The 24399-nt window shown below is 49.6% G+C and overlaps 1 protein-coding gene across 5 annotated transcripts in view; it reads right to left on the bottom strand.

Moving 5' to 3' along the window:
• Positions 1 to 1162: 1162 nt before the first annotated feature.
• CEP104 (centrosomal protein 104) overlaps positions 1163 to 24399 on the bottom strand; it is a 46683-nt gene continuing 23446 nt past the window's right edge. For 3 of the 5 annotated variants that reach the window (XM_053280900.1, XM_053280901.1, XM_053280898.1), the window contains exons 14-22: positions 17047 to 17253; positions 15001 to 15117; positions 13647 to 13683; positions 13014 to 13095; positions 11570 to 11678; positions 10042 to 10180; positions 8567 to 8634; positions 7745 to 7841; positions 1163 to 1549 (exon numbers count right to left, since the gene is read on the bottom strand). In XM_053280900.1, coding sequence (XP_053136875.1) covers positions 1413 to 1549; positions 7745 to 7841; positions 8567 to 8634; positions 10042 to 10180; positions 11570 to 11678; positions 13014 to 13095; positions 13647 to 13683; positions 15001 to 15117; positions 17047 to 17253 — 993 coding nt within the window. In that variant the 3' untranslated portion in view covers positions 1163 to 1412. Of the gene's footprint in view, positions 1550 to 7715; positions 7842 to 8566; positions 8635 to 10041; positions 10181 to 11569; positions 11679 to 13013; positions 13096 to 13646; positions 13684 to 15000; positions 15118 to 17046; positions 17254 to 24399 lie in introns of all 5 variants that reach the window. The other 2 variants (XM_053280899.1, XM_053280896.1) reach the window with 2 other exon arrangements.

Raw genomic sequence — 24399 nt, 5'->3', positions numbered from 1 at the left:
ATCCTTTCATTTTTTTAAAACCCTCTCTGTATACCCCTGTTAACTGAGCAAAGAGACAACTTTTAAAGTGGCGATTCTCTTATATTTAGCAGGGGGAGAGCAACTGGCCCTATCCAACCAGCATCCTTCCAGTGACTGTTGCTGGAGTCTGCCTTATGTTTCGTTTTAGACTGTGAGCCCTTTATGGCCAGGAGACCATCTTATTTATGTATTTTTCTATTTTAACTGCTTTGAGAACTTGGCTGAAGCACAGTATATAAATATCCTTAGTAGTAGTAGTACATATAAGTGCTAGCTGGTCAGGAAGGCTAGGCTGGAGATCTACCCCCCCCCACACACACACACTACCTTTGTGTGTGCAAGCATTTAAATGTGCAAACCCCGCCCCCCCCCGAAGCTGGGGTGGTACAGCCCAAGAAAAGCGACCTCATGCAACTGCTTGGAAAATATGTCCTGGCTCCGGCTTTATAGCAATTGTGCTGGATGCTGGGATGGCAAGACTACCTGGAAAAGAAGCAGGAGGGAAAACAGAGCCTGGGAATGACTAAGGGCAGCAGAATGGAACTCAAAACACCCGAGGCGAGGAGGACACAATTCAACCGGGAGAGAGAGAGAGAGAGATATCTTGGGAAAGTCCGACTGAAACCAACAAGACGTCTGCCAAGCGCAGCAGAAATCAAAACAAAACAAAACATGTGGGGTATGGCTTGTGAATGCTTTGACCTGTGTCTGAACGGTGAGGATTCTGCCCTGGGAAAAATCCCTGAAAACAGGGCTGACCTGGGGAAAAAAGACATCAAATGGCACATTCCAGTGAAACGATGCAGACCATGATTCAGACTACTGGGCTTGTGAATTGGGTTGTGGCTTAGAGAGAAAAATGAACTGGAGGGTCTGAGGGAGCCAAAGGATACGCCTGCATTTCTCACTCTCCCTGCTTTCATGGGGAACTCTGGACGGATGACTACTTTTCGCCTCAAAAACCAGGGAGGAACACCCCTGTGGGCATGAAATCCTTGGGATGCTTTATGACAGGTTCTCAAGCTGGGGTCCCCAGATACCCTTGGACTACAACTCCCATCACCCCCTGCCACAACTGTGGCAGGGGGTGATGGGAGTTGTAGTCCAAGAGCATCTGGGGACCCCGGCTTGAGAACCCCTGCTGAATGCACAACTGCTCCACAAATGGGCACTAGTGTGCCCAGACATCTCCTGAGGCAGAGACAACCAACCAACCAAAGCCCAGGCGTTCTATACACAGAGAGGGGGAGGAATTGGGGGAGAAGCAGCCACGTGCCCCTTGGGCAGGGAAAGAGACGGGGATCTGCCCTCCCTCACGCGCAGAGAACCTCAGAGGAAGATCCGGAAGATGCGGGGCCATGCGCAGAACCCAAGGAAAGAAGTGATTCACGTCATCGCTTTGCATACGTTCTGCCAGTGCTTTTATTCAAGCCTCCTCGTGGGGTGGGGATCTTGCTTCCAACTGAGGGGGAGCGAAGCTTCGTGCCCATCGGCCCGGATCGGTTGAGGGCTGTTCCCGACGGTCTGCCTGCCGTTGGAGGACAAAGAACGGCCCTTAAGTTTAGAGATACGAGTCTTCCGCGGTGGAATCTGCCATTGGGGAGCCAATCGGGGGATTGACCACCGTTAACTCCAGGGCTGCATATCTCATAAGAACCTAAGAAGAGCCTTGTTGGATCAGGCCTAAGGCCTTTCTAGTTTAGCATCCTGTTTTCCCACCAGATAGGAACATCGGCAGCTGCCTTATCCCGAGTCAGGCCATTGGTCCATCTAGCTCAGTATTATCTATACCAGGGATTCTCAACCTTGGGTCCCCAGATGTTGTTGGACTTCAACTCCCAATGGCCTTCGGTTAGGGATTATGGGAGTTGAAGTCCAACAACATCTGGAGACCCAAGGTTGAGCACCCCTGGTCTACACAGACTGGCAGCGGCTTCTCCAAGGTTGCAGGCAGGAATCTCTCTCAGCCCCATCTTCAAGATGCTGCCAGGGAGGGAACTTGGAACCTTCTGCAAATGCTCTTCTCAGAGCAGCTCGATCCCCTAAGGGGAATCTCTTTCACTGCTCACACTTCTAGTCTCCCATTCAAATGCAATCAGGGCGGACCCTGCTTAGCTAAGGGGACCAGTCATGCTTGCGACCACCAGACTAGCTCTCCTCTGGGAAGCCACAGAGATGAAGGCATGTTCCCTCTCCTGCCGTTGCTCCCCTGTAACTGGTATTCTGATATTCTGAGCCTGGAGGTGGCCTATACCCATCAAGACTATTTTGATGTAAAGCGCCCTGAGCCTTTTTTAGAAGGGCGGTATATAAATCAAATCAAATCAATCAATCCTAGTAGCCATTGGTAGGCCTGGCCTCCATGAACATAGAGAGCTGCCTTTTACTGAGTCAGACCATTGGTCCGTCCAGCTCAGTATTGTCTACACCGACTGGCAGCAGCCAGGGATGCTAGGGCATGAATCTGGGACCTTCTGCAGGGGAAGCGGATGCTCTTCCACTGAGCTACGGCCCCCATCCCCTAAGAGGAAGGTCTCACAGTGCTCACCTGTAGACTCCCATCCAAATACAAACCAAGGTAAGGCCTTGCTGGGCACTACTGCCCTCTTCCAACTTCTATATAATGCATCCCCATCCCTCTCTGGGCACTGAATGCCAACCTCTGGATTGCTTCAACAAGTGGGAGCTTTTCAATGGAGCAATAGCAATAGCACTTACATTTGTATACTGCTCTATAGCTGGAAGCTCTCTAAGCGGTTTACAATGATTTTAGCATATTGCCCCCCAACATTCTGGGTACTCATTTTACCGACCTCGGAAGGATGGAAGGCTGAGTCAACCTTGAGCCCCTGGTCAGGATCGAACTTGCAACCTTCTGGTTACAGGGCGGCAGTTTTACCACTGCGCCACCAGGGGCTCTTATGCTGGCACAGCAGCGCCTCTGGGCAGTCCCACAGGAACATCGGCAGCTGCCTTATCTTGAGTCAGACCCTTGGTCCATCTAGCTCCACAGGTCTACAGCCATGGTTCCCAACCTGCGGGCCTCCAGATGTTGCCAAACTACAACTCCCCTCATCCCCAGCCACAATAAACTGTACCTGGGGCTGATGGGAGTTGTAGTCCATCAACATCTGGGGGAGGCCCCAGGTTTCGAACCACTGGTCGACACTGACTGGCAGCGGTTCTCCAAGGTTTCGGGCAGGAGTCTCTCCCAGCCTTACCTGGAGATGCTGCCAGAAACTGAACGGCAGACCTTCTGCCTGCAAACATGCAGGTATTCTTCCACTGAGTTATGGCAGCCCTCCAGTGGCTGTTGCCGGTGTTTACCTTATGCTTCTTTTTAGATTGTGAGCCAGGGGGCCTATTAATTTAATTTAATTTAATTTAATTTAATAATTTAATTTAATTTAATTTATCTTTGTAAACCGCTTGGGGAACTTTTGTGGAAAAGTGGCATATAAATATTGCTTGTATCCCTGACTGAATACAAGTGGCTGTTGCTGGTGTCTATCATATGGTTCAATTTAGATAGCCCTTTGGGGACAGGGATCCATCTTCTTATTTATTATTTCTCTATGCGAACCGCTTTGGAAACTTTCGTTGAAAAGCGGTATATAAATATTTATGGTTGTTGCTATTGAATGCATGCAGAAATCCCAGAGAGGTGGCTGAGCAAAATCCGCATTGATAGGGGCTGGGTGGGGATTTCCGTGCCCTGCAGAACTCCTTGCTCTCCCATGCAAAACAATATTTATCCCAAATTTATTGCAAAACAATAAATTTTGCAAAATCATGCAAATTCACACCATGCAAGCAGATTGCAGAGTTTGGCTTTTCTCCTGTTGTTTCCCCCTATTCCTTCCAGGTTAGAATACATTAACCTTTTTGAACATCCTATGGATGCTGCTGACTCTAAATGCCTTAAGTCAGATTACCAGTGCAGGGCAGAGGAGTACACTAGCCCTCAAATCAGAACGTCTTTGCAGTGATAAGCGACAGAAATCTGATTTTTGAAAGCAGAGATTTGCAGGAATACGACACATATTTATATACTGCTTTTCAACAGAAGTTCCCAAATTGGTTTACATAGATAGATAGATAGATAGATAGATAGATAGATAGAATGGCTCCCTGTCCCCAAAGGGCTCACAATCTTAAAACAAAAAACAAAACCTGATAGACACCAGCAACATCCACTGGAGGGATGCTGTGATGGGGATGGATAGGGCCGGTTGCTCTCCCCTTGCTCAATAAAGAGAGTCATCATTTTTAAAAAGTGCCTCTTTGCTCAGTTAGCAGGGGGAGCTAAATTGGTTCCATTCCTGCCTCACTGGTAGATTCCAGATGGTGTTGCTTGGAGACTGCTGCTCTGAAAAGTGAAAGCTAAAGTATGGAGTTCTCCAAGGCTCCATATTATCTGCAGTGTTTTTTAACATCTACATGAAATCTCTGGGAGAGATCATTAGGAGATTTGGAGCAGGGTCCTATCAATATGCTGATGAGACCCAAATCCATATTCTCCATATCAACTTCATCAGGAGATGGCATAACTTCCCTAAATGACTGCCTGGAGGTAGTAATGGGCTGGATGGGGGATAACAAACAAGCTGAATCTAAGGATGTGCGTGAAGCATTTTGGTGCCTCTAATTTGAGGAGCCGAAATGCTTTGAGCTGTCCCAGCTGAATCATTTTGGTGGGGAGTGAGGGGGTGCTTTAAAATGAGGAAGGCAGGTCTTACTGGGGATGTAACGCTTTGTGCACATCCCTAGCTGCATCCTAATAAGACAGAGGTACTGACTATGGGGGGTCGAGACTCGAGACCCGAGAGATAGTTTAGATCTGCCTGTTCTGGATGGGGTTACACTCCCACTGAAAGATCAGGTACGTAGCTTGGGAGTGCTCCTGTGTCCAAAACTCTCTTGTTTCTCAAGCTGAGGCAGTGGCCAGGAGTGCTTTTTAATCAGCTTGGCTGTGATGTCAACTACACCAATTTATGGAGGTAAATGACCTTAAAACAGCGGTGCATATGCTGGTAACCTTCAGCCTCAACTACTGTAATGCACTCTACATGGGGCTGCCTTTATAAGTAGTCTGGAAACTACAATTGGTACAGACTGGGGCAGCCAGACCGGTCTCTGGGACAACTCGAAGGAACCATGTAAGAAGATTCTGAAAAAAACTGCACTGGCTGCTACTATGTTTCTGAGAAAAATACAAAGTGCTGGTTATTACCCATAAAGTCCTTACCAGCTTGGGTAAAGAGTACTTAATTAAGAGAGTGCCTTCTTTGTAATGAACCCAGCCGTCTATTAAGATTGTCTGGGGAAGTCTGGTTAGAGTTGCCACCGGCTCCTCTGGTGGCGATTTGGTAGCAGGCCTTCTCTGTGGCTGCCCCAGGGCTTTGTAATTAGAGATGTGCAAAAAATTTCGGGCACAGATCGATTTGTGCCCGAAATGAGCAATTTCGGGTGATTCGGGGATGAACCGAATCACCCCCGATGTCCCCTGATATTTTTCGGGGCCGAGCCGAATCACCCGAATTTCGGGGCTGAAAAATTTGGGTGATTCGGCTCATGGCTGATTTTGGGGGATTTTTTGAAGTTTTAGTGACTTTGGGGCAGTTCGGGGGCATAGAATGGGATCTGGGCAAAAAGAGTGGGATGGGGTGGTAGTGCCTAATGGGTGCAGGCTACCACCCCAATTTAAGGGGGATTGGACAAAGGGGTGATTTTTTGAGAATTTTTGGAGTTTTTGTGTCTTTGGGGCATTTTGGGGGCAGAAAGTGTATCTGCCCCAAAAGGGTGGGGTGGAGTGGTAGTGCCTAATGGGTGGAGGCTAACACCCCAATTTCAGGGGGATTGGGCAGAGGGCTGATTTTTTGGGAATTTTTGAAGTTTTGGTGTCTTTGGGGCAGATTGGGGGCAGAAAGTGGATCTGCCCCAAAAGAGTGGGGTGGGGTGGTAGATAGTGCCTAATGGGTGGAGGCTACCACCCGTCCCCAATTTCAGAGTGATTGGCCAGAGGGCTGGATTTTGTTGATTTTCTGAGGTTTTTCTTCATAAAGTGCTTTGTGGTAGATTGATTCATTCATCATATTCATAGTAAATGCGAGTGTGAAAAAGTGAAAGTGGGGTCATGAGAGTTCTTTAATTGAAAAAAATCTCATTTGCTATCATTGAATGAGAATTCACACCTCAGAAAATAAGGGAATAACATCCCTTCAGAAAAACTTCTGAGGTGTGAATTCTCATTCAATGATAGCAAATGAGATTTTTTTCAAGTAAAGAACTCTCATGACCCCACTTTCACTTTTTTCACACTCTCACTTACTATGAATATTGAATGAATCAATCTACCACACTTAAATTGGGGTGGTAGCCTCCACCCATTAGGCACTACCACCCCACCCCACTCTTCTGCCCCAGATCCCATGCTATGCCCCCAAACTGCCCCAAAGCCACTAAAACTTCAAATATTCCCCAAAAATCAGCCCTTTGCCCAATCCCCCTAAAATTGGGGTGGTAGCTTCCACCCATTGGGCACTACCACCCCACCCCAAAATTTTGCCCCTGGGCCCTTTCCCCCCCCAAATCGATTCGGATTCGGGTTAAATCCGAATCGGAACCGAATCAAGGGTGATTCGGGTGGCCCATATTCGGGCACAAAACAGAACAGGGGTGATTCGGTTTGGGTCCCGAACCGAATCACCAAAAATCCGAATTGCACACCCCTATTTGTAATGTGCTGTCAAAATACGAGCATCTTCATCTCTGATTGCTTAGAGAAAGACCCTCAAGACACACCTGTTTTTTCAGGCTTTTAGCTGAGGTTAATTTTAAACGGTTTGATTGTTTTTATCTTATACAATTGTTTTAACTTTCCATTCTGTGAAATTCTAATTGCTTTGATTCTCTTTTATATTTGTTGATTTAAATTGCGTGCCTAGAGATACACATATCAGGTGGCATATAAATATGACAGATAAATACAGTAAACAAACCAGTTTCCAGTACCACCGTCTACATTTCCCCCTGTATTTAAACAGACCCAGAGCATTACAGCTGTAGAGCACTGGGATATCCCTGGATACAGTGTCCCCTGTGACAAAGATTCCTAGATTATGTTGGCTACAGCTCCCAGCATTTGCAGTGGCCTTTGGCTGAGGATTATGGGAGTTGCAGCCAACAAATCTGGGAATCCCTGTGATGGGGAACGCTGCTCCAGATCAATATGGCTGCCATGGTTCCAGAGGCCAGTTTTGACCTTTAAAAACTGAGTGGGGAGGGGACGGGGGAAGAGCAGCAATCAAGGGAAGGCTAAATGCCTCCTCTCTCACCTGGAGATGTGAAGGGCTGGGGGGACCAGAAAAACAGGTTTTTCCATTTTAAAAACAAAAAACCCCCCGTTTTTCCAAGAAAAAAAGGGGGAAATGCTAACAATTAAGAAATGTTCACATCTCTACTCTCACCCGCACTCCTCTGCTTCAGATCTCCCCCTGCCCCACTGCCTGACAATGCCCTGGCACAACCCATATCCACGAGGCTGGTCCTGCAGCCACGTCTGTTCCGGCCCCTTCTGCTCCTGTCTTGCTGCACAACGTGCAACTTTGAAACGGAAGTTTAAGGCGAAGCTGCTTTGAGCTTGGGACAGAAATGTTTCCAGTCAACACGTAAGAAAAATGAAAGGACTTGACTTTTCAAGGCAAAAGGAGGGAGGCTGTACCAGCAAGCGTCTGCGACGGCAGGCTCTTGTTCAGGGAGTGCACCCGCCGCAGGTTCATTCGGCAACCGTCTTTGCCCATGAGGTGTCCCTTCCAGGCCTGCGGCAGAGAAAGGGGTCAGAGCTTCCGTGCAGACAAGAGCCTAGCATATATGGCAAGGCTGGGGCTGTCAACCAGGGCGCCTCAGATGCGGCTGGACTACAACTCCTATCATCCCCCCCACAACAACAGCAGGGGATGATGGGAGTTGTAGTCCAACACCTGGGGACCCAAGGCTGAGGACCCCAGCGATAAGAAATATACACGATGGAAAGGAGACACTGCAAAGCAAGTTTTGGGCGGCATAGAAATATTTTAAATAAATAAATGCGAGATGAAGCCAAGACCCATTGAGTGAAGGCATGGAGCTCAACATCAACTTGGTTAATGCAACGTCAAATTGCACCAAGTTGCAGAAGAGGTCACCTGAGGACACGCTCTTCTCCTCTCCCAAAAGGAGAAGAACCTGCCTGCCAGCTTAAACAGCAGCAGCACTCACTGCTTCCAAGATGCTTTTTACAACCCTTCATGGCGACTGCTCTCAGATCAGAGATCGCCAAGCTTCATCTGACTGCCCCAAACTGGAGGGTGACCCATCATCCTGGCCGGTCCTTTCCCCCTCCTCCATCACTTAAAGTGCCTTATGCTATTGAGAACAACTCCAGCCCAGGGCCCGTCCGCTCCGGTGGGGACGAAGGGGCATCTTGTGTAGAGACGGTTTCTCTTTCGTGTAAAAGAGACGGGGCTTGCTCGCTTTCCAAACAGCACAACAGCATTACACTCACCTCCTCCCCAGGCGTAAAGTTCTCATGGCACAACGGACAGTGATTCGCCACTTTCTCCGGTTTGGCAGCTGGAACGAGGTGGGAGAGAAATCAGAAAAGCCGATCACAGGCACTGTGTGTATGTCCATATCCAGGGTGAGTAAGAACCTCAGAGTGACAACTTAGGGCAGTGCCGTGTTCCCTGTGCCAGGGATTGCCCAGATGTTTTTTGACTACAACTCTCAACATCCCCAGCTGCAAAGGCCTTCGGCTGGGGATGATGGGAGTTGTAGTCCAAGAACAGTGGGAGGGTTGAAACCCCTGGGTTAGGAGACGGGCCAGACCCCTAAAATAACAGTGCCTCGGTCCCAATCTTTAGCTGCTAGATGAAGTACTGGAGATCTGAAGGACGACCTGCTACTGAATCTACCTGCCCAGCAACTAAGATAATCCTCACAGGCTCTTCTCGGGGTGCCCTTGCCATCAGAGGTGAGGTGGGTGGAAAGAGGGGGGCCCTTTCGGTTGGGGGCTCCCCACCTGTGGAACTCCCCACCCAGAGACGCTCACCAACAGCCTTTACCGCTACCCTTCCAAGGCCAGGCAAAGAGGTGTGTATGCTCACAGCGCTTTTGAGGCTTCCGTTTTTGGCAACTCCTTTCAGTGGAGGGAGTTTTACTATCATGCAATTCTGACAGTTTTGTGATTTTTAGCTAGCAATGTAAAGGCCTGGGAAAAGATCAGAAAACAAGGCCGCCCCCAGAAAAAATGTCCCCCAACACTTGTTTTTGCAACAGTACGTTGAAAGGCTGTCGTGGCAGACTCAGCCTAGAGCACAAAAATCTACTTGGGGGCAGCGGTTAAAACTAGTAACTGTCAGGAAGATCCGTGTCTCGTATTAGCAGCCGAGTGGATCCTACCCAACGACTCAGGAGCAACTTAGTCTGGATGTCAGCCACAGAGACAGGGTAGCTGTCTGCACATTTCTGAGGGGCTGTCCACACAGAAGGATGAGCACTTGTTCTCTGTGGCTTCCAAGGGCAGGCCAAGAAACAACGGGTGGAAATGACCAGGAAGCAGATGAAGTCTAGAGGTTAGGAGGGATTCCTTATCGTGAGAGCCTTTTGATGATGCAGCTGTTGGCCTTGTGCATTGGTGGACTCTCCTTCACTGGAAGTGTTCAAACAGAGGCCGGGTGGCTGCTTGTCAGGGGTGCTAGAGCAGTTTTCTGGACTGAGCAGGGGGTTGGACTAGAAGACCTCTAGAGGACCCCCGATGCTAGAATTCTATGGACCAGGGTTTCTTAACCTTGGGCCCCCAGATGTGGTTGGACTGCAACTCCCAGAATCCTCAGCTGCAACGGCTTTTGCTTGGGGAATCTGGGAGTTGTAGTCCAACCACATCTGGGGACCCCAGGTTAAGAAACCCTGCTATGGCCCCTGAAGCGCATCACATTGCTGCCTGTCCCCACCCTCTCTGCCTCCGGCAGGACCACTCACGGTTGCATGCCTTCCCCTTGACGTGTCTGGGCAGCTCGTCCTTCGGGAGGGCCTCGCAGCAGCGTGGGCATTTGCCAAAGTTGTCCTTGCGGTCGCACTCCGTCAGCAGGTGCTCCGTCAAGCTGGCGATCTCAACCACCTGCACCCGGAAGGGAACAGTTCTGAGGATGGGTCCAGCTCCCAAGCCATTTGTTTATTGACTGACTGGGTTTCTATACTGCCCTTCGGCCGAAGACCCCAGGAGGGTTAACAACAAGAGTCATCAAACTTCAATAAAAACAAACTGGAGAAGGTGCAGAAGAGGGCAACCCAGATGATCAGGGGCCTGGAGCACCTTCCTTATGAGGCAAGGCTAGAACACCTGGGGCTTTTTAGTTTAGAAAAAAGACGACTGCGGGGAGACATGAGAGAGGTCTACAAAATCATGCACAGTGTGGAGAAAGTGGAGAGGGAGAAATTCTTCTCCCTCTCCCATAACACTAGAACCAGGCGTCATCCGATGATATTGATTGCCAGGAAATCTAGGACCAGCAAAAATGGAGGTACTTTTTCACACAACACATAATCCACTTGTGGAATTCTCTGCCACAAGATGTGGTGACAGCCAACAACCTGGATGGCTTGAAGAGGAGTTTGGATCACTTCATGGAGGAGGGGTCTATCAATGGCTACTACTTGGAGGGCTACAGGCCACCTCCAGCCTCAAAGCTAGGATGCCTCTGAATCCCAGTTGCAGGGGAGTGACCGCAGGAGAGAGGGCATGCCCTCAACTCCTGCCTGTGGCTTCCGGCGGCATCTGGTGGGCCACTGTGCGAAACAGGATGCTGGACTAGATGCAGGGCTGTTGTTCTGTTCTTAAGCTAAAAGAAAAACAGCTGTATCGTCCATGTCTTATTGCAAAACAAAAACAATACAACATGGAAAGAGAGGATTTGGTCAGCATCAAGCCCAAGCTCCCTCTTGGGCGCTGTGTACGCTTTTTAAAAATGAGATCCGAGGGGTGGGGCAGAGCTACAGTTGAAAAGGGGCCCGGGTGCGGGGGGGGAGGACACATCTCTTTGGGCTCCTAAGGGAGGGGGGGCCTGCTAGCTGGGTGACAGCTTGCCCTTTCCTCTCCCCACTTGGGAGCAGAAGCTGGAAGGCAGCATTGACATGGTGATGCTGACATGGCAGAATAGATGTGGGTGTCACCAGCAGAGTAACAACGCCCTATGTAGTAGTCCCCCTGCCGCCTGCCTGCCCCAACACACTATGTCAGGCCTTAGTTAAGGGGCTGCGCTCACACTTTCCCTCCTCCCAATTCAAAAGAAAAAGCCGACAATCTCATCGAGTGGTTGGGAGGACCTAGGCGAGGGCCAAGTGCAAAACCACAGGTGCTCTTCTCAGCAAAACCGAGGGCTCACACCAGAAACGGGCAATATGACGAGGACCAATTTCTTGGCTTCCCTTTTCACTTCTCGGAGTCCTTCCAGCCAGATAGGCTACATGTCTGGGGTCGGCTGGCAGAAGACCGAGAGCCTGGCCTCACCTGCTTGCAGTGGTCACATCTCGTGAGCATGGGGCACCGCTTCCAGTAGTGGAGATCCAGCCCTTCCTCTGTGAAGGCTTCGTCCCTTTCGCCACAGAAAATGCAGAGGCTGGAGTCGAGGAAGGACAAGGAAGGGGGCGATTAAGACGCAGGAGCTGCCGGCAGCGGGGGCCCCCCTCTCTGGAGCTCCAGGCAATCAGCACCTCCACCCTCCCACTCCCCCCCTCGGCCCAACCCAAAGCTTCTGCCCTGGAGCCTTGCAGGAAACTCCTGCAGAGGCATACAAAACACCAGTGGAGGCAGAATGCATCCCACCTGGGCAGGCGTCGAGTTATTTTTACGCCCCTTATGAGGAACATGGAATTGGTGCAGAATGTGGGCTGGGGGGTTCAGAATAAACAGCCCCAGAGAGCTATAAGGAGAGAATGTTCATCCCTCAAGCCCTGAAGGGGGGGGGGGAGAGAGAGAGAGAGAGAGAGAGAAAGAGAGAGAGAGAGAGAGAGAGAGAGAGAGAGATGGAGCGTAAGGAGCAACGAAGCACTATGCACCACTTTGGATCTGTGTCTGTTAAACCATGGGTTCTCAAAAGAGGAAAGATGGTCTTGTGGCAGCAAGCATGACTCGTCCCCTTAGCTAAGCAGGGTCCGCCCTGGTTACATATGAAAGGGAGACTAGAAGTGTGAGCACTGGAAGAGATTCCCCTCTTAGGGGATGGAGAAGAACATCTAGGGAAGAGCATCTAGGCTCCAAGTTCCCTCCCTGGCAGCATCTCCAAGACAGGGCTGAGAGAGAGATTCCTGCTTGAAGCCTTGGAGAAGCTGCTGCCAGTCTGGGTAGACAATGCTGAGCTAGATGGACCAATGGCCTGACTTGGTATATGGCAGCTTCCACCAAGGAGAAAGATAGATATGAAGGAGAGCTGGTCTGGTGGTAGCAAGCATGCCCTGCCCCTTTGCTAAGCAGGGTCTGCCCTGGTTTGCATTTGAATGGGAGATGCCATATGTGAGCACTGTAAGATATTCCCCTTTGGGGATGGGGCCACTCTGCAAAGAGCACCTGCAGCCTTGCATGCGGAATGTTCAGCGTTCCCTCCCTGGCAGCATCTCCAAGATAGGGCTGGGAGAAACTCCTGCCTGCAACCTTGGAGAAGCCGCTGCCTGTCTGTGAAGGCAATACTGAGCTCGATGGACCAATAGCTTCCTATGTTCCTAATCTTGCATCCCCAGATGGTGGAGTACAACTCCCATCATCTCTAAACACCATGGCTGGAATTGTGGTCCAACATCTGGGGACCAAGTCTGCGAACCCGTGCTAAACCTATTTCTGTTGGGGAGAGAATCTTGCTTTCGTTTAAGCACCTCTCCACGCGAGGGTTCAGGCTTACTCGCCACGCAGCTGATTTGCCCTCTGCGCTGGCTACACAACCAGCCCCTCGCTTTCTTACTTGTCAAGGTAATTTGCCACTGAAGAATGATCATCCAGAGTCTCTGTTGCTGCAGGCTGTGGGAATTTTTTCAAGGATTCGCCTGTAGAGAAACCAACACAACCCCAGGTTAAACCACTTGACTGTGGGGCCTTTCCAGAAAGGGGAAGGGTTGGGTCTCAGGAAATCTCCCAGGGTAGCAGTTCTGTTTGGAAGCTCATGTTTTCTAAGCAACCAGACTGAAATATTTGCTGTTGCTGGACTTGTCTTTCCCCATCAAACACATCTATTACTCTTGAAAGTGCTTCGCGGAATGTGGCTGCTCAAGTGTTAAGGCCACCGATTGGACAGTGCCTGGGAGGTCAACAGCCTTGCCATTCTCTGCCCACCTGAGTCCCCTTGGAATTCTACTTCTGAATGAAGGTTGAAAGAAGCCAACAATGGTTATGATGCCCAAACCAAGCTGGTCTTGTGGTAGGAACCATGAACTGTCCCTTTTGCTAAGCAGGGTCCACCCTGGTTTGCATTTGAATGGGAGACTACATGTGTCAGTACTGTAAGAGATTCCCCTTAGGGGAGGGGGCTGCTCTGGGAAGAGCAGAAGGTTCTATGTTCCTTCCCTGGCAGCAGCTCCAGATGAAAAAAAAAACCTACCTTGATTCTTGGATTTGGGGACATCGGTTTCCTTTTCCTAAAGAGAAATTTAAAAAGCCAAGTCACTAAATCCCTAGTCCTCATTCAACAGCTGTTCAAGGAGAAAAAACATCAACAGACTCCTGCACTATAACATTCCTAATAAAGGGAGTAGCCAGAAGCAGCTGGAAGCCACAGCAGGGGTGTGCAGAAGTGGAACAAGCAAAAACAAGAAGTTGAACAAGCATCTGCAAAAACTAGCCCATGCTAAGAGACAGATCGCTGGGCCGCTGATCCATGTAAGAAGCTGCCATTCAGTGCCAGAGGCCCTGCTTCGCATACAGAAGGCTTTCGGCTCAGATTCCAGCATCAGCATTTCAAAAAGAGCCAGCGTGGTGTAGTGGTTAGAGTGATGGACTAAGATCGGGGAGACCCGAGTTCAAATCCCCATTCAGCCATGATACTAGCTGGGGGACTCTGGGCCAGTCGCTTCTCTCTCAGCCTAGCCTACTTCACAGGGTTGTTGTGAGGAGAAACTCAAGTATGTAGTACACTGCTCTGGGCGCCTTGGAGGAAGAGCGGGATATAAAGGTAAAAATAATAATTATTTTTATAATAAATAATATCGAGAGGTGTGCACGGCTCTCGGACCCTGGCTGGGTACCTCTCTTGCCCAACTTTCCATCAGGAGCCTACTGCTTTTCAGAGCTCCCAAAGAGATGTTGTTGCTTGTCATCCGCTAATTGAGCGGTCCAGGTTTGGCAGAGAAAGGGGTGGGGAAAGGAGGAAGCAGAAAGGTTTTCCCCACACTTCAGGTCCGTATATTGATGGATGGATAGAAATGGTCTGGTGGCAGCAAGCGTGAATTGTCCTCTTTGCTAAGCAGGGTCCACTCTGGTTTGCATTTGAACGGGAGACTCCATGTGTGAGCACTGTCAGATATTCCCCTTAGGGGATGGGGCCGCTCGGGAAAGAGCACCTGCCTGCTTGCGTGCAGAAGGCAGGATGCCTCTGAGTACCAGTTGCAGGGGAGTCACAGCAGGAGAGAGGGCACACCCTCAACTCCTGTCTGTGGCTTCCTGCAGCATCTGGTGGGCCACTGTGTGACACAGGATGCTGGACTAGATGGGCCTCCTTGGGCCTGATCCAGCAGGGCTGTTCTTATGTTCTGAAGGTTCCAAGTTCCCTCCTTGGCAGCATCTCCCAGAAGGGGCTGGGAGAGATTCCCACCTGCAGCCTTGAACAACACTGAGCTAGAATGGACCAGCGGACTCACTCAGTAGAAGGCAGCTTCCTATTTTACTTGTCCCCACCCCCACGTGTGTAGGGACAAAGCCATCAAAGGCATTTAAAACCCCAGGCCATGGTGAGATACCTTTGCAGCCTGCGCCTCTGTCTGCATCTCCTTCAGAGCTGCCAGCTGACCCTGCAATGTCTTGATCTCGTCTTTCTTCTGTTTCTCAGCCTCTTCAGCAGCTGTCTTTTTCTGCGCCTGTGAGGAGAAACACATGCGTGAAAGGCCGTCATTAGCCAGCACCCTGCACGGGACATCCTGGCACATCTGGAATATTGCCATCCCAGATGCTTATGGTTCTCGGGAAGCAAACTGAACAAGCCAAGGCAAAAAATAAAATAAAAATAAAAATCGAGGGGTCTGTCTATTGACTTGCGTAATATATTCAGAGAAAGCAGAAGTTGGCTATACAAAGCTGGCAAAAACCTGGGGACCATGGTCACTCTTCTCAGATGGTGGACTGGGGGTCATATTGGCACAGGCCCAAACAGTGTGATCTATCCACATAATTGGAGTGTACAGCTTTTGGCTTAAGGCAGGGGCTGCTGGGCATGATGGGCATCGTAGTCCAACGTTAATAACACTTTTTAAAATGCTTTCTTCTTCATGAACCAACTTGTTAAGATCTTCTGGGGAGGGTTGCCTAGCTCTTCTGGTGGCGACTCAGGGCCGGGCCTTCTCCATAAGGCATAAAATAAATCCAGATTTACTGAGTTTGACAACCCCTGGCCCTAAGGGCAACCAAAATGATCCAGGGTTGGAGCGCTTTCTGAATGATGAAAAGCTACAGGGTTTGGGGCTGTTTAGTTTAGAAAAGGTGGCATAAGAACAGCCCTGCTGGATCAGGCCCAAGACCTATCTAGTCCAGCATCCCAAATCACACAGCAGCTCACCAGATACCTCTGAGAAGCCCACAGGCAAGTGGTAGAGGCATGCCCTCTCTCCTACTGTTGCTCCCCTGCAACTGGTATTGAGAGGCATCATGCCTCTGAGGCTGGAGGTGGCCGATAGCCACCAGATGAGTAGCCATGGACAGAACTGTCCTCCATGAATTGTCTAAGCCCCTTTTAAAGCTATCCAGGCTGGTGGCCATCTCCACATCCTGTGGCAGAGAATGCCATAGTTTATTTATGTGCTGTGTGAAAAAGTGCTTCCTTTTCTCGATCCGAAAGTTCCTGGCAATTGGTTTCATAGGTTGACCCCCGAGTTCTAGTGTCACGAGAGAGGGAGAAAAGCTTCTCTCTATCCACTCCATGCATAATTTTATAAACCTCTATCACATCTCCCCCATAGTCGCCTCTTTCCCAAATTCTTTTCCAATGACCTCTGAGGAGAAGAACATGACTGAAGTTTATAAAGTCAACAGGTTGTAGAAAAAGCAGACAGAGAGAAGCTTTTCTGCCTCGCTCATAACAGTAGAGCTTGGGGGCCATCCAATAAGATGGATGGGCAGAAGATTCAGGATAAGCAAAGATGCTTCGGACGTGGCATCTTCGTACTGTGGTCCCTCAACTCAGATGATGGTGCACTGGGTGTCTATTGGGGCACAGGCCCCAATTGTGTCATCTATCCACATAACTGGAGTATACAGCTTTTGGCCTAAGGCAGGGAACCTAGGACCAGTGTTCCCTCCAGATGTTGTAGACTACAACTCCCAGAATCCCCAGCTTCAATGGCTTTTGCTTGGGGATTCTGGGAGTTGTAGTCCACAACATCTGGGAATCTCTGTTACAGGGAAAACTGCCTATGACTGGGGATGATGGGAATTGTAGACCAACACATCTGTATTTAAGATGCCCCACCTCACCCCTGATCTCTGCATGTTAGATTGAAACATGTTGCATACGTGTGTAGAGCATAGCACCTATGGAACAGAGAGCTCCAAAGCATCATCTCTTCCAGTATCCTGCTCCCAATGCCTCTGGGGAAGTCCACACTGTGCAGGAAGGCAACAGTCTTTTTGCTCCCCAGCAATTCATAAGTAGTGATGAATAACATCATCTGTATTTCACTTTCGGAGTGGATGCATGGCGGTGCACTGGCCAGTGTCCATGCCGTAGAAAACTGGTTGAGAAACAGTGCCCTAAGAGACCACTGGGCATGGTCGCCGGAGCCCCTTGGCCTTACCTTCGTTTCAGCCTCGGTGAGTTTGCCGTCTATCTTTGCAAACCCATCAAACAGTGACTTGTAGAGAACGTTCTTGCGTGTGTTGACATCATCAGGAGGAAGGTAATCCAGGATGGTGGCTCGGTGCTGCCGGTACATGTCAAAAATGATGCGGAGGGCCGTTTCCCGCACCTCGTACACTCGGTGCTCCAGAGCTCCTGTCGCAAACTATGAATGAAGAAATGTGTCACATTTCAAAGTGTCGCTTCAAAGTGCCTTTGCTGCCTTGAAAAATGCCCACGTTTTTCTGTCTCACTCTGGAAAGATTGGCTCTACAGGTTTACAAAGCTGCTACGGAGGGCATCTCTTAGGGCGAGGTTCCCAAACTGGGGTATCCAGATGACATTGGACTACAGCTCCCAAGGGCCTTTGGCCATTGTGGCTGGGGATGATGGGAGCTGTAGTCCAACCACATCTGGGGACCCAAGCTTGAGAATCCTTGTACTGGACAGTGCTTATGCTATCACAAATATACCCCAACTCCCATTTCTGGAGCAACTTTGCAACTGCCATTAAAAAAAATGTTAAGAAATGCAAAATGAAGGACGTGTGTGTGTGTAAACATGCACATGCACAATTTTCAACTGTATTATGCGTGGAGGACACAGAATTGTTGTTACTAATACAGATTGGTCTATAGCATCTCCTTTGGTATCTAATTGAAAAATGAGGCTTACATTTACATTCTGACTTGGGATAAAGCAGCTTCCTATAACTGAATCTGAAGTCATCCTGTTTTAGAGGGAGGACATAGAAATAAGCCCTATCTTGGGTGAACCCTGTGGTCTAAAGTCTATATAGGAGGCCCTCTTTATTTGTGGGCATTCCATTCTCATCAATTTGCGCGGATACAGAAAAAGTGAATAAAGAAAACTTAATTTGGGTTTTCAGGTTTGTTCTGATTTTTAACTAATTTTAAAATGAGTTTTTAAGCTGCTTTGTATTGGACTTTGTATTTTCTTTTTATCTTTTTTTGGTCTGTTATGATTTAATGTGTTATGTGTTTTTATTGTATGCTTTAATCCTCTGTTGTGAGCCTCCCAGAGAACAATTTGTTATGGGGTGGCTAACAAAGTTTATTATTATTACTACTACCAACACCCCCCCACTCACCCACCCCCTGGGAATCCAGGGGTGAAGTTCCTTATTCTGGAGGGAGAAAACACACAGACACACACAAAAGGAAGGGCAGAAATAAGAGTAGTAAAGCACAGTACCTTGCTCTCCAGCTCTCAAGGAATGCCCCCCAAATCCTCCAATTTTTCACTTTTAATTTTTTATTTTTTTTAAAAAAAAGAAGAGCCACAAAATGATTCTGTGCTTCAAAACGGTGGCCGGAAATGACAACCGACGTCACTTCTGGCCACTCAAGAACTGTAGATCGGTGACATTCAAACAGGTTGCTTACCTGTAACAGGTGATCTGGATAGTGGTCCTGGACATTCATAACTGTGGGTTCTGCGCCTGCGCAGACCAGCTTCGGCAAGAATTCTATAGCTCCTCGAGACGCCGGCAACTGCCTACTGCATGTGGCTACAGTACCCTCTAGTGGCAGTTGGGCATCCTCTTACTCAGTTTCTTGATGGCCAACTACTTAATGTGTTGTAAAGTATCATTCCAACTACAAGCTTGTGTAGCAGTGGGGACGGACGGGCGGGTTTTATGAATGTCCAGGACCACTACCAGATCACCTGTTACAGGTAAGCAACCTGTTTATCTGGATAGTGGTCCTCGACATTCATAAGTGTGGGTGAATTACAAGCATCCTCGTTGGAGGCGGGTGCCACAAACTACTGTAGCACTCTTTTTAGGACCGCCCGTCCAAATTCTGCTTGTGCTGCGTTGCAGAAGTCCACAGCATAGTGCTTCACAAAGGTCTGGTGAGAGGCCCAGGTAGCTGCAGTGCAAATATCATCAAAATTTATGCCAGTGAGATGTGCAGCTGAAGTAGCATAGGCCCTGGTTGAATGCACATGGAGCATGGAGGGCGGGGTCACACCCTGAACATCTTACGCCGACTTGATCATCTTTACCAGCCAGTAAGAGAGCTTCTGCCTGCTAGGCAGTAGGCCGTGATGTTTTCCTTTCTCGCAAATGAATAAACGAGTCGTTCTTCGCACACGACATGTGGCCCTGAGATGGAATAGAAGAGCTCTGCGTACATCTAGAGAATGCATCGAATGCTCCAGAGGCGTGGATGGCTCTTTAAAGAAGGTTGGTAACACAATATTTGCGTTCAAGTGGAAGCTTGAAACTATCTTAGGCCTGAATTCCGGATCCATACGCATAACTACTAGGGATGTGCACGAAAATTTTCGGCACCAACAGGGGTAGCACTTTAAGGGCGGGGGAGGGTGTACTCACCCCTCCCCCCGCATTCCCCCTGCTGGTGCGCTGTTGTTTTTAAGCCCCTCAGGGTGGCAGCATTCCTCCCTGCCGCCCCGTTTCCCCCGTCGGCCGGAAGTGGCCGGAAGTCACGAGTGTGCGTGCGCCCGATGGAGCGCGGTCGTGACTTCCGGCCACTTCCGGCTGACGGGGGAAACGGGGCGGCAGGGAGGAATGCTGCCGCCCCGAGGGGCTTAAAAACAACAGCGCGCCAGCAGGGGGAATGCGGAGGGAGGAATGAGTACACCCTCCCCTGCCCTTAAAGTGCTACCCCCGTCGGCGTTTCGGCACCGAAACTGCCCCCAGCGCCGAAACGTTTCGGAAGCCTTCATAATGGCCTCCGAAACGTTTCGGGCACAAGCCTAATAACTACTCGGTCAGGACAGAATGTGGTGTAGGGCTCATCAATACGAAGGGCCCGGAGCTCACTGACTCATTTCGTAGAGGTTATGGCCACTAGGAAAAGTGTTTTCAGAGTTGTCAACTTTAGAGACGCACACGCTAATGGCTCGAAAGGCGCCTCCGTTAGCGTTGCCAGTACAAGTGACAAGCTCAATTTCTCCGCTGGTGGCCTCACCAGCAGATACAAATTATTGATGCCTTTTAGAAAGGCTTTACACTTTAGATGGGAGAACAACGTTGTGCCGTCCCAACCTGCGTGACGCGCTGAAAGCGCTGACATGTGGAATTTAAAGGAGATGTTTGCAAGCCCCTTGTTCTTCAATGAAGTCAGATAGAAAAGGCCATCCCTGAGGGAGGCGTGCTTAGGCCAGAAGCCCCTAGAGGCTGCATGAGCGCAGAACCTACGCCATTTAGCATTGTAACTGCGTCTTGTAGACGGCTTTCTCGTGTTGAGAAGTATCTTCTTCAACAGCCTATCTTCCATGCTGTCAGTCGTAGAACGGACAGGTCCGGGTGACAGTGCCGTCCGTGGTCCTGAGTCACTAGATCTGACCACCACGGGAGTCTTCTGAAGGTTCCCCCACACAGTCTGAGTAGACGTGTGTACCAAGGTTAACTTGGCCACCACGGCGCAATTTGAATTGCCTGGGTACGTTCTTGAAGCATCCTGGCCACCACCGTGGTCAACAGGGGTATTGGAGGATACGCGTAAAACAACTCCCCCGTCCACCGGAACTGAAAAGCGTCTCCCTGCGAAAACAAGCCAACGCCCATGCGTGAGCAATAGTCCTTGCACTTCTAATTCCCACTCGTGTTGTTCTAGCACGACGTCCGCATGCAGGTCTCTGCTGAGTGAGTCCGCAAGGCTCATATAAAAGGGTTCCTTTTATATGAATTGCCACGACATGGATCGACTGGGGGACACACCAATCCCAGACTTGTAGACTGAGATTGCAGAGTGATCTCGAAACTGTCCCACCTTGCTTGTTTATATAAGCGATGGCAGTCGTGTTGTCCATCTGAAGTAGGACCACCCGACCCGCTATGAGGGGCTGGAATGCTTGTAGTGCCCTGAAAGCCCCTAGCAGCTCCAAGTAATTGATGTGACAGCGGGTCTCCAGAGGAGACCAAAGACCTTGAGCTGTATCCAGGTGGGCACCCCACCAGGTCATTGAGGCATCCGTCGTCACCATTACGGATGGCTCCGGAATCTTGAAAGGCATCCCACGAAGCAGGTTCTCCCTTCTGTCCCACCATTGTAAGGAGGTCAAAACTTTCATAGGGAGCAGCACCTGCTTGGTTTGGGGCTCGGCTCTTGGGCGGTAAGCCCTCAGGAACCATTGTTGTAACACACGCATCCGCAGACGTGCATGTGGGACTGTAGTCGTACAAGAAGCCATCAGGCCCAACAGTATCTGAACCTGACGAGCCGTTTGTAAAGGCGTCTTTTGAAAGGCGTGTACCAGTGTCTGAATTCGTAGGAAGCGTTCTTCTGGCAGAAAGGCCATTTGTGCCAACATGTCCAACCATGCCCCGATATACTGGAGGCAGGTAGACAGAGTCAGGAAGGACTTCTTGTAATTGACTTGTACGCCCAGGTTCTCTAACAGTGATGTCATTATAGTCACATGGGCCTGGAGGTCCAAATTCGTCTTTGCAGTCAAAAGCCAATCGTCAAGGTAAGGATAAATCGATACGCCCGGCATCCGCAGGTAGGCTATTATTACTGCAACAACTTTCGTAAACACTCTCGGGGCAGTGACTAGCCCGAAGGGCAAGACATTGTACTGATAAAGCTCTGTTCCTAAAGCAAAGCGCAGGAACCTGCGATGACTCCCCCTGATGCCCACATGAAAGTAAATCTTTTAAATCGAGCGTTGCAATCCATTGCTCTTCGTGAAAAAGAGGAAGGATGGCCTGCAACGTTGTCATACGGAACTTGCGTACTTCAATGTATAAATTCAGGTGCCTCAGATCCATTATGGGATGTATGCCCCCGTCTCGTTTCGGGATTTGGAGATATCGGGAGTAGAATCCCGACTGTCCTTGTGCCCACTGCACTGGAGAGATTGCTTCCTTCAGCAACAACTGATGCACCTCTTCCTGTCGTACCGGAGTTTCGGGGGTGAACTTCACACCCAAGTAGGGTGGAATCTCCTTGAATTCGATCGCATGCCCCTCGGTCACTATGCAGAGAACCCACCGGTCTGATGTTATATGGTGCCACGCTGGCACGTAGCTGGCCAGTTTGATGGTTACGTTGAGTGGCGTCAAGGAGATGTTGGTCCTTGAGTTGTTGCTGATTGGCATCAAGGCGATGTTTTCCTTTGAGTTAAAGTCGTTGTATATCTTTCCCCTGGAGCAACTGTTGGATTTGCTGCTGCCATGTGCTAGTGGGCTCTTGTCTAAATCAAAGTTGCTGCTTAGGCTGCTGTGTGACCTTATTACGGCCTTGTTGGTTCGATTTATTCTTGTAAAACGGTCTCTTGTTGTATCGCTGATATTGGCGTTTGTAGTCCTTACACTCAGTCTGACGACAGAATTGCTGTTTGCGTTGATACTGGTGGTACGGCTGATACCTGGGGGTAGTGTTCCTCTGTGACAGAAAGGAACGAGCAGTTAGTTTAGACTTCTTCCACTGCTCCATTGTTTCATCTGTCTTGTCGGAAAACAGACCTTTCCCATCAAATGGAAGGGTGTCAATGCGATCCTTCATGTCCTGCTGAAGGCCTGTCGCCCTCAGCCATGCAAGTCTCCGTAAAATAATAGAGGATGTCAAAGTACGAGATTCCGACTCAGCAAGATGTTTCGCATTTGCCAGTTGCTGTCTAGTTGTAGATGTTGTCTTGGCAAAGGTACTTTCGAATTGCTTTACAAACTCTGCTGGATCAAGCGAGTTGCGTTGCTCAAACAGACTCTCCCATAGCAAATGGGTATACTTAGCCTGACAGGCAATATGATTAGCAATCTTGATGGAAAGGCAAGCCGTAGAATAAGTGCGGCGGCCTAAAACATCTAACTTCCTCCCCTCATCTGCAGGGGTAGTATGCCTCCTACCACTCTTAGAAGTTGTAGCGCAGTCCACAACCAAGGAATTTGGCGTTGGATGGCGGATAAGATATTCATTTTCCTCTTCCTGGACTTGATAGAGAGCCTCAAGTCGCTTAGAGGTAGGAGTTGAAGTCTGGAGAATCTCCCACTCCGATTTAGCCGCCCGTGATATATGTGGTAACATGGGAATATAGACGGGATACAAACCCGTCGCTACCTTCATCATATTGTAGACAAGATCGTCTAACTCGACTGTATTTTGTTTTAAATGTAGTCCCAAGACTTGTGCCATCTCCGCCACCTGCTGGTGATAGCCCTTCATTTCCTCGTTGGGTGAAGCAGAGGGAACCACAGCAACATTCAGTCCAGGATCAGGTAGCCCAGGTTCCTCCGGATCCTTAGGGTCAGGTTCCGTGGAGTCGGAATCATAAGTATCTGAATTGTCATCATCATCAGAGACGGCAATTGGTGAGTGTTGCACAGGCAAGTGTCGCACGGGTGAGTTTCCTACTGCTGTAGAGATCACCGACACCGTCTGTGGGGCTCTGGTAGTCTGCAGGGCCCTGATAGTCTGCGTGGCTACTGGACAAGCAGGAGCTATTGGCCTCACAGGTGTCCTTGGGAAATCTGCCTGGAGTGACACCGTCCACTGCCCAGGATGGTACGAAGAAGTCTGGATAGCAGTGTCAGTCTGACACACAGGATGCGGTGAAGTTTGAACAGCAGATTCAGAACATATGAAATCCTTTCTTCCTTGATTTCGTTCCTTCAACCACTAAGGGAACAGAGAGTATTCTGCCTGGGTGATAGAGCAGGCTTCACCCCAGTCTTCATGGGGACAGGGACCCACCAATGGTGTGGCAGAAGCAGAGATCGAGGGGATCTTAGGGATAGCACCCTCAAAGACATGAAAACCTTTGAACGTGCCCATCGATGGTGTGCTTTCTTCAGATTCAAGCAAACGGGTTAGCCTGAGGGATGAGGCTTCCTGTAGCAGAGGTGGCGTTCCTGGGTCTTGGCCCTCCACTGCAGCATCACTCTCAATAGCCTCGACCCCTTCCGCATCGAGCATGGTATCTATGATGACCGTAACTGCATGTGGATCTCCTCTTTGGTCAGTCATCGAAGCCCGTCGCATTCCAGAAGTGGAACCTCAAGGCTAAGCGTGGGCAGTGTCTGTAGTCAGTCTCGGCGTCGACTTGGACTTTGATGTCGAACACATCCCTTTCGCATCCCTTGACGTTGCACGCTTCAGAGATATCGGAGTCGACGGCGATTGACACGGTGTCGATGCCGGGGACAAAGAGAGTGCTCAATGCCGAGGCATTTCAACAGCCTGTAACCCCGATGGTGAGGGGGTCCGTGTTGAGCTGTGACCACGGTCCTTGTTGCAAGAGCTATGACACTCTTTATGTTTCCTCTTTTTTGAAGTGCACTCCGGAGCAGCAGCCCTCTTCCTAGGGCTAGAGCACGGTT

This window comes from Hemicordylus capensis, chromosome 16, assembly GCF_027244095.1.
Source record: "Hemicordylus capensis ecotype Gifberg chromosome 16, rHemCap1.1.pri, whole genome shotgun sequence".
In the NCBI taxonomy this organism is placed as follows: Eukaryota; Metazoa; Chordata; class Lepidosauria; order Squamata; family Cordylidae; genus Hemicordylus; species Hemicordylus capensis.
This window is presented reverse-complemented; position numbering and strand designations above follow the sequence as displayed.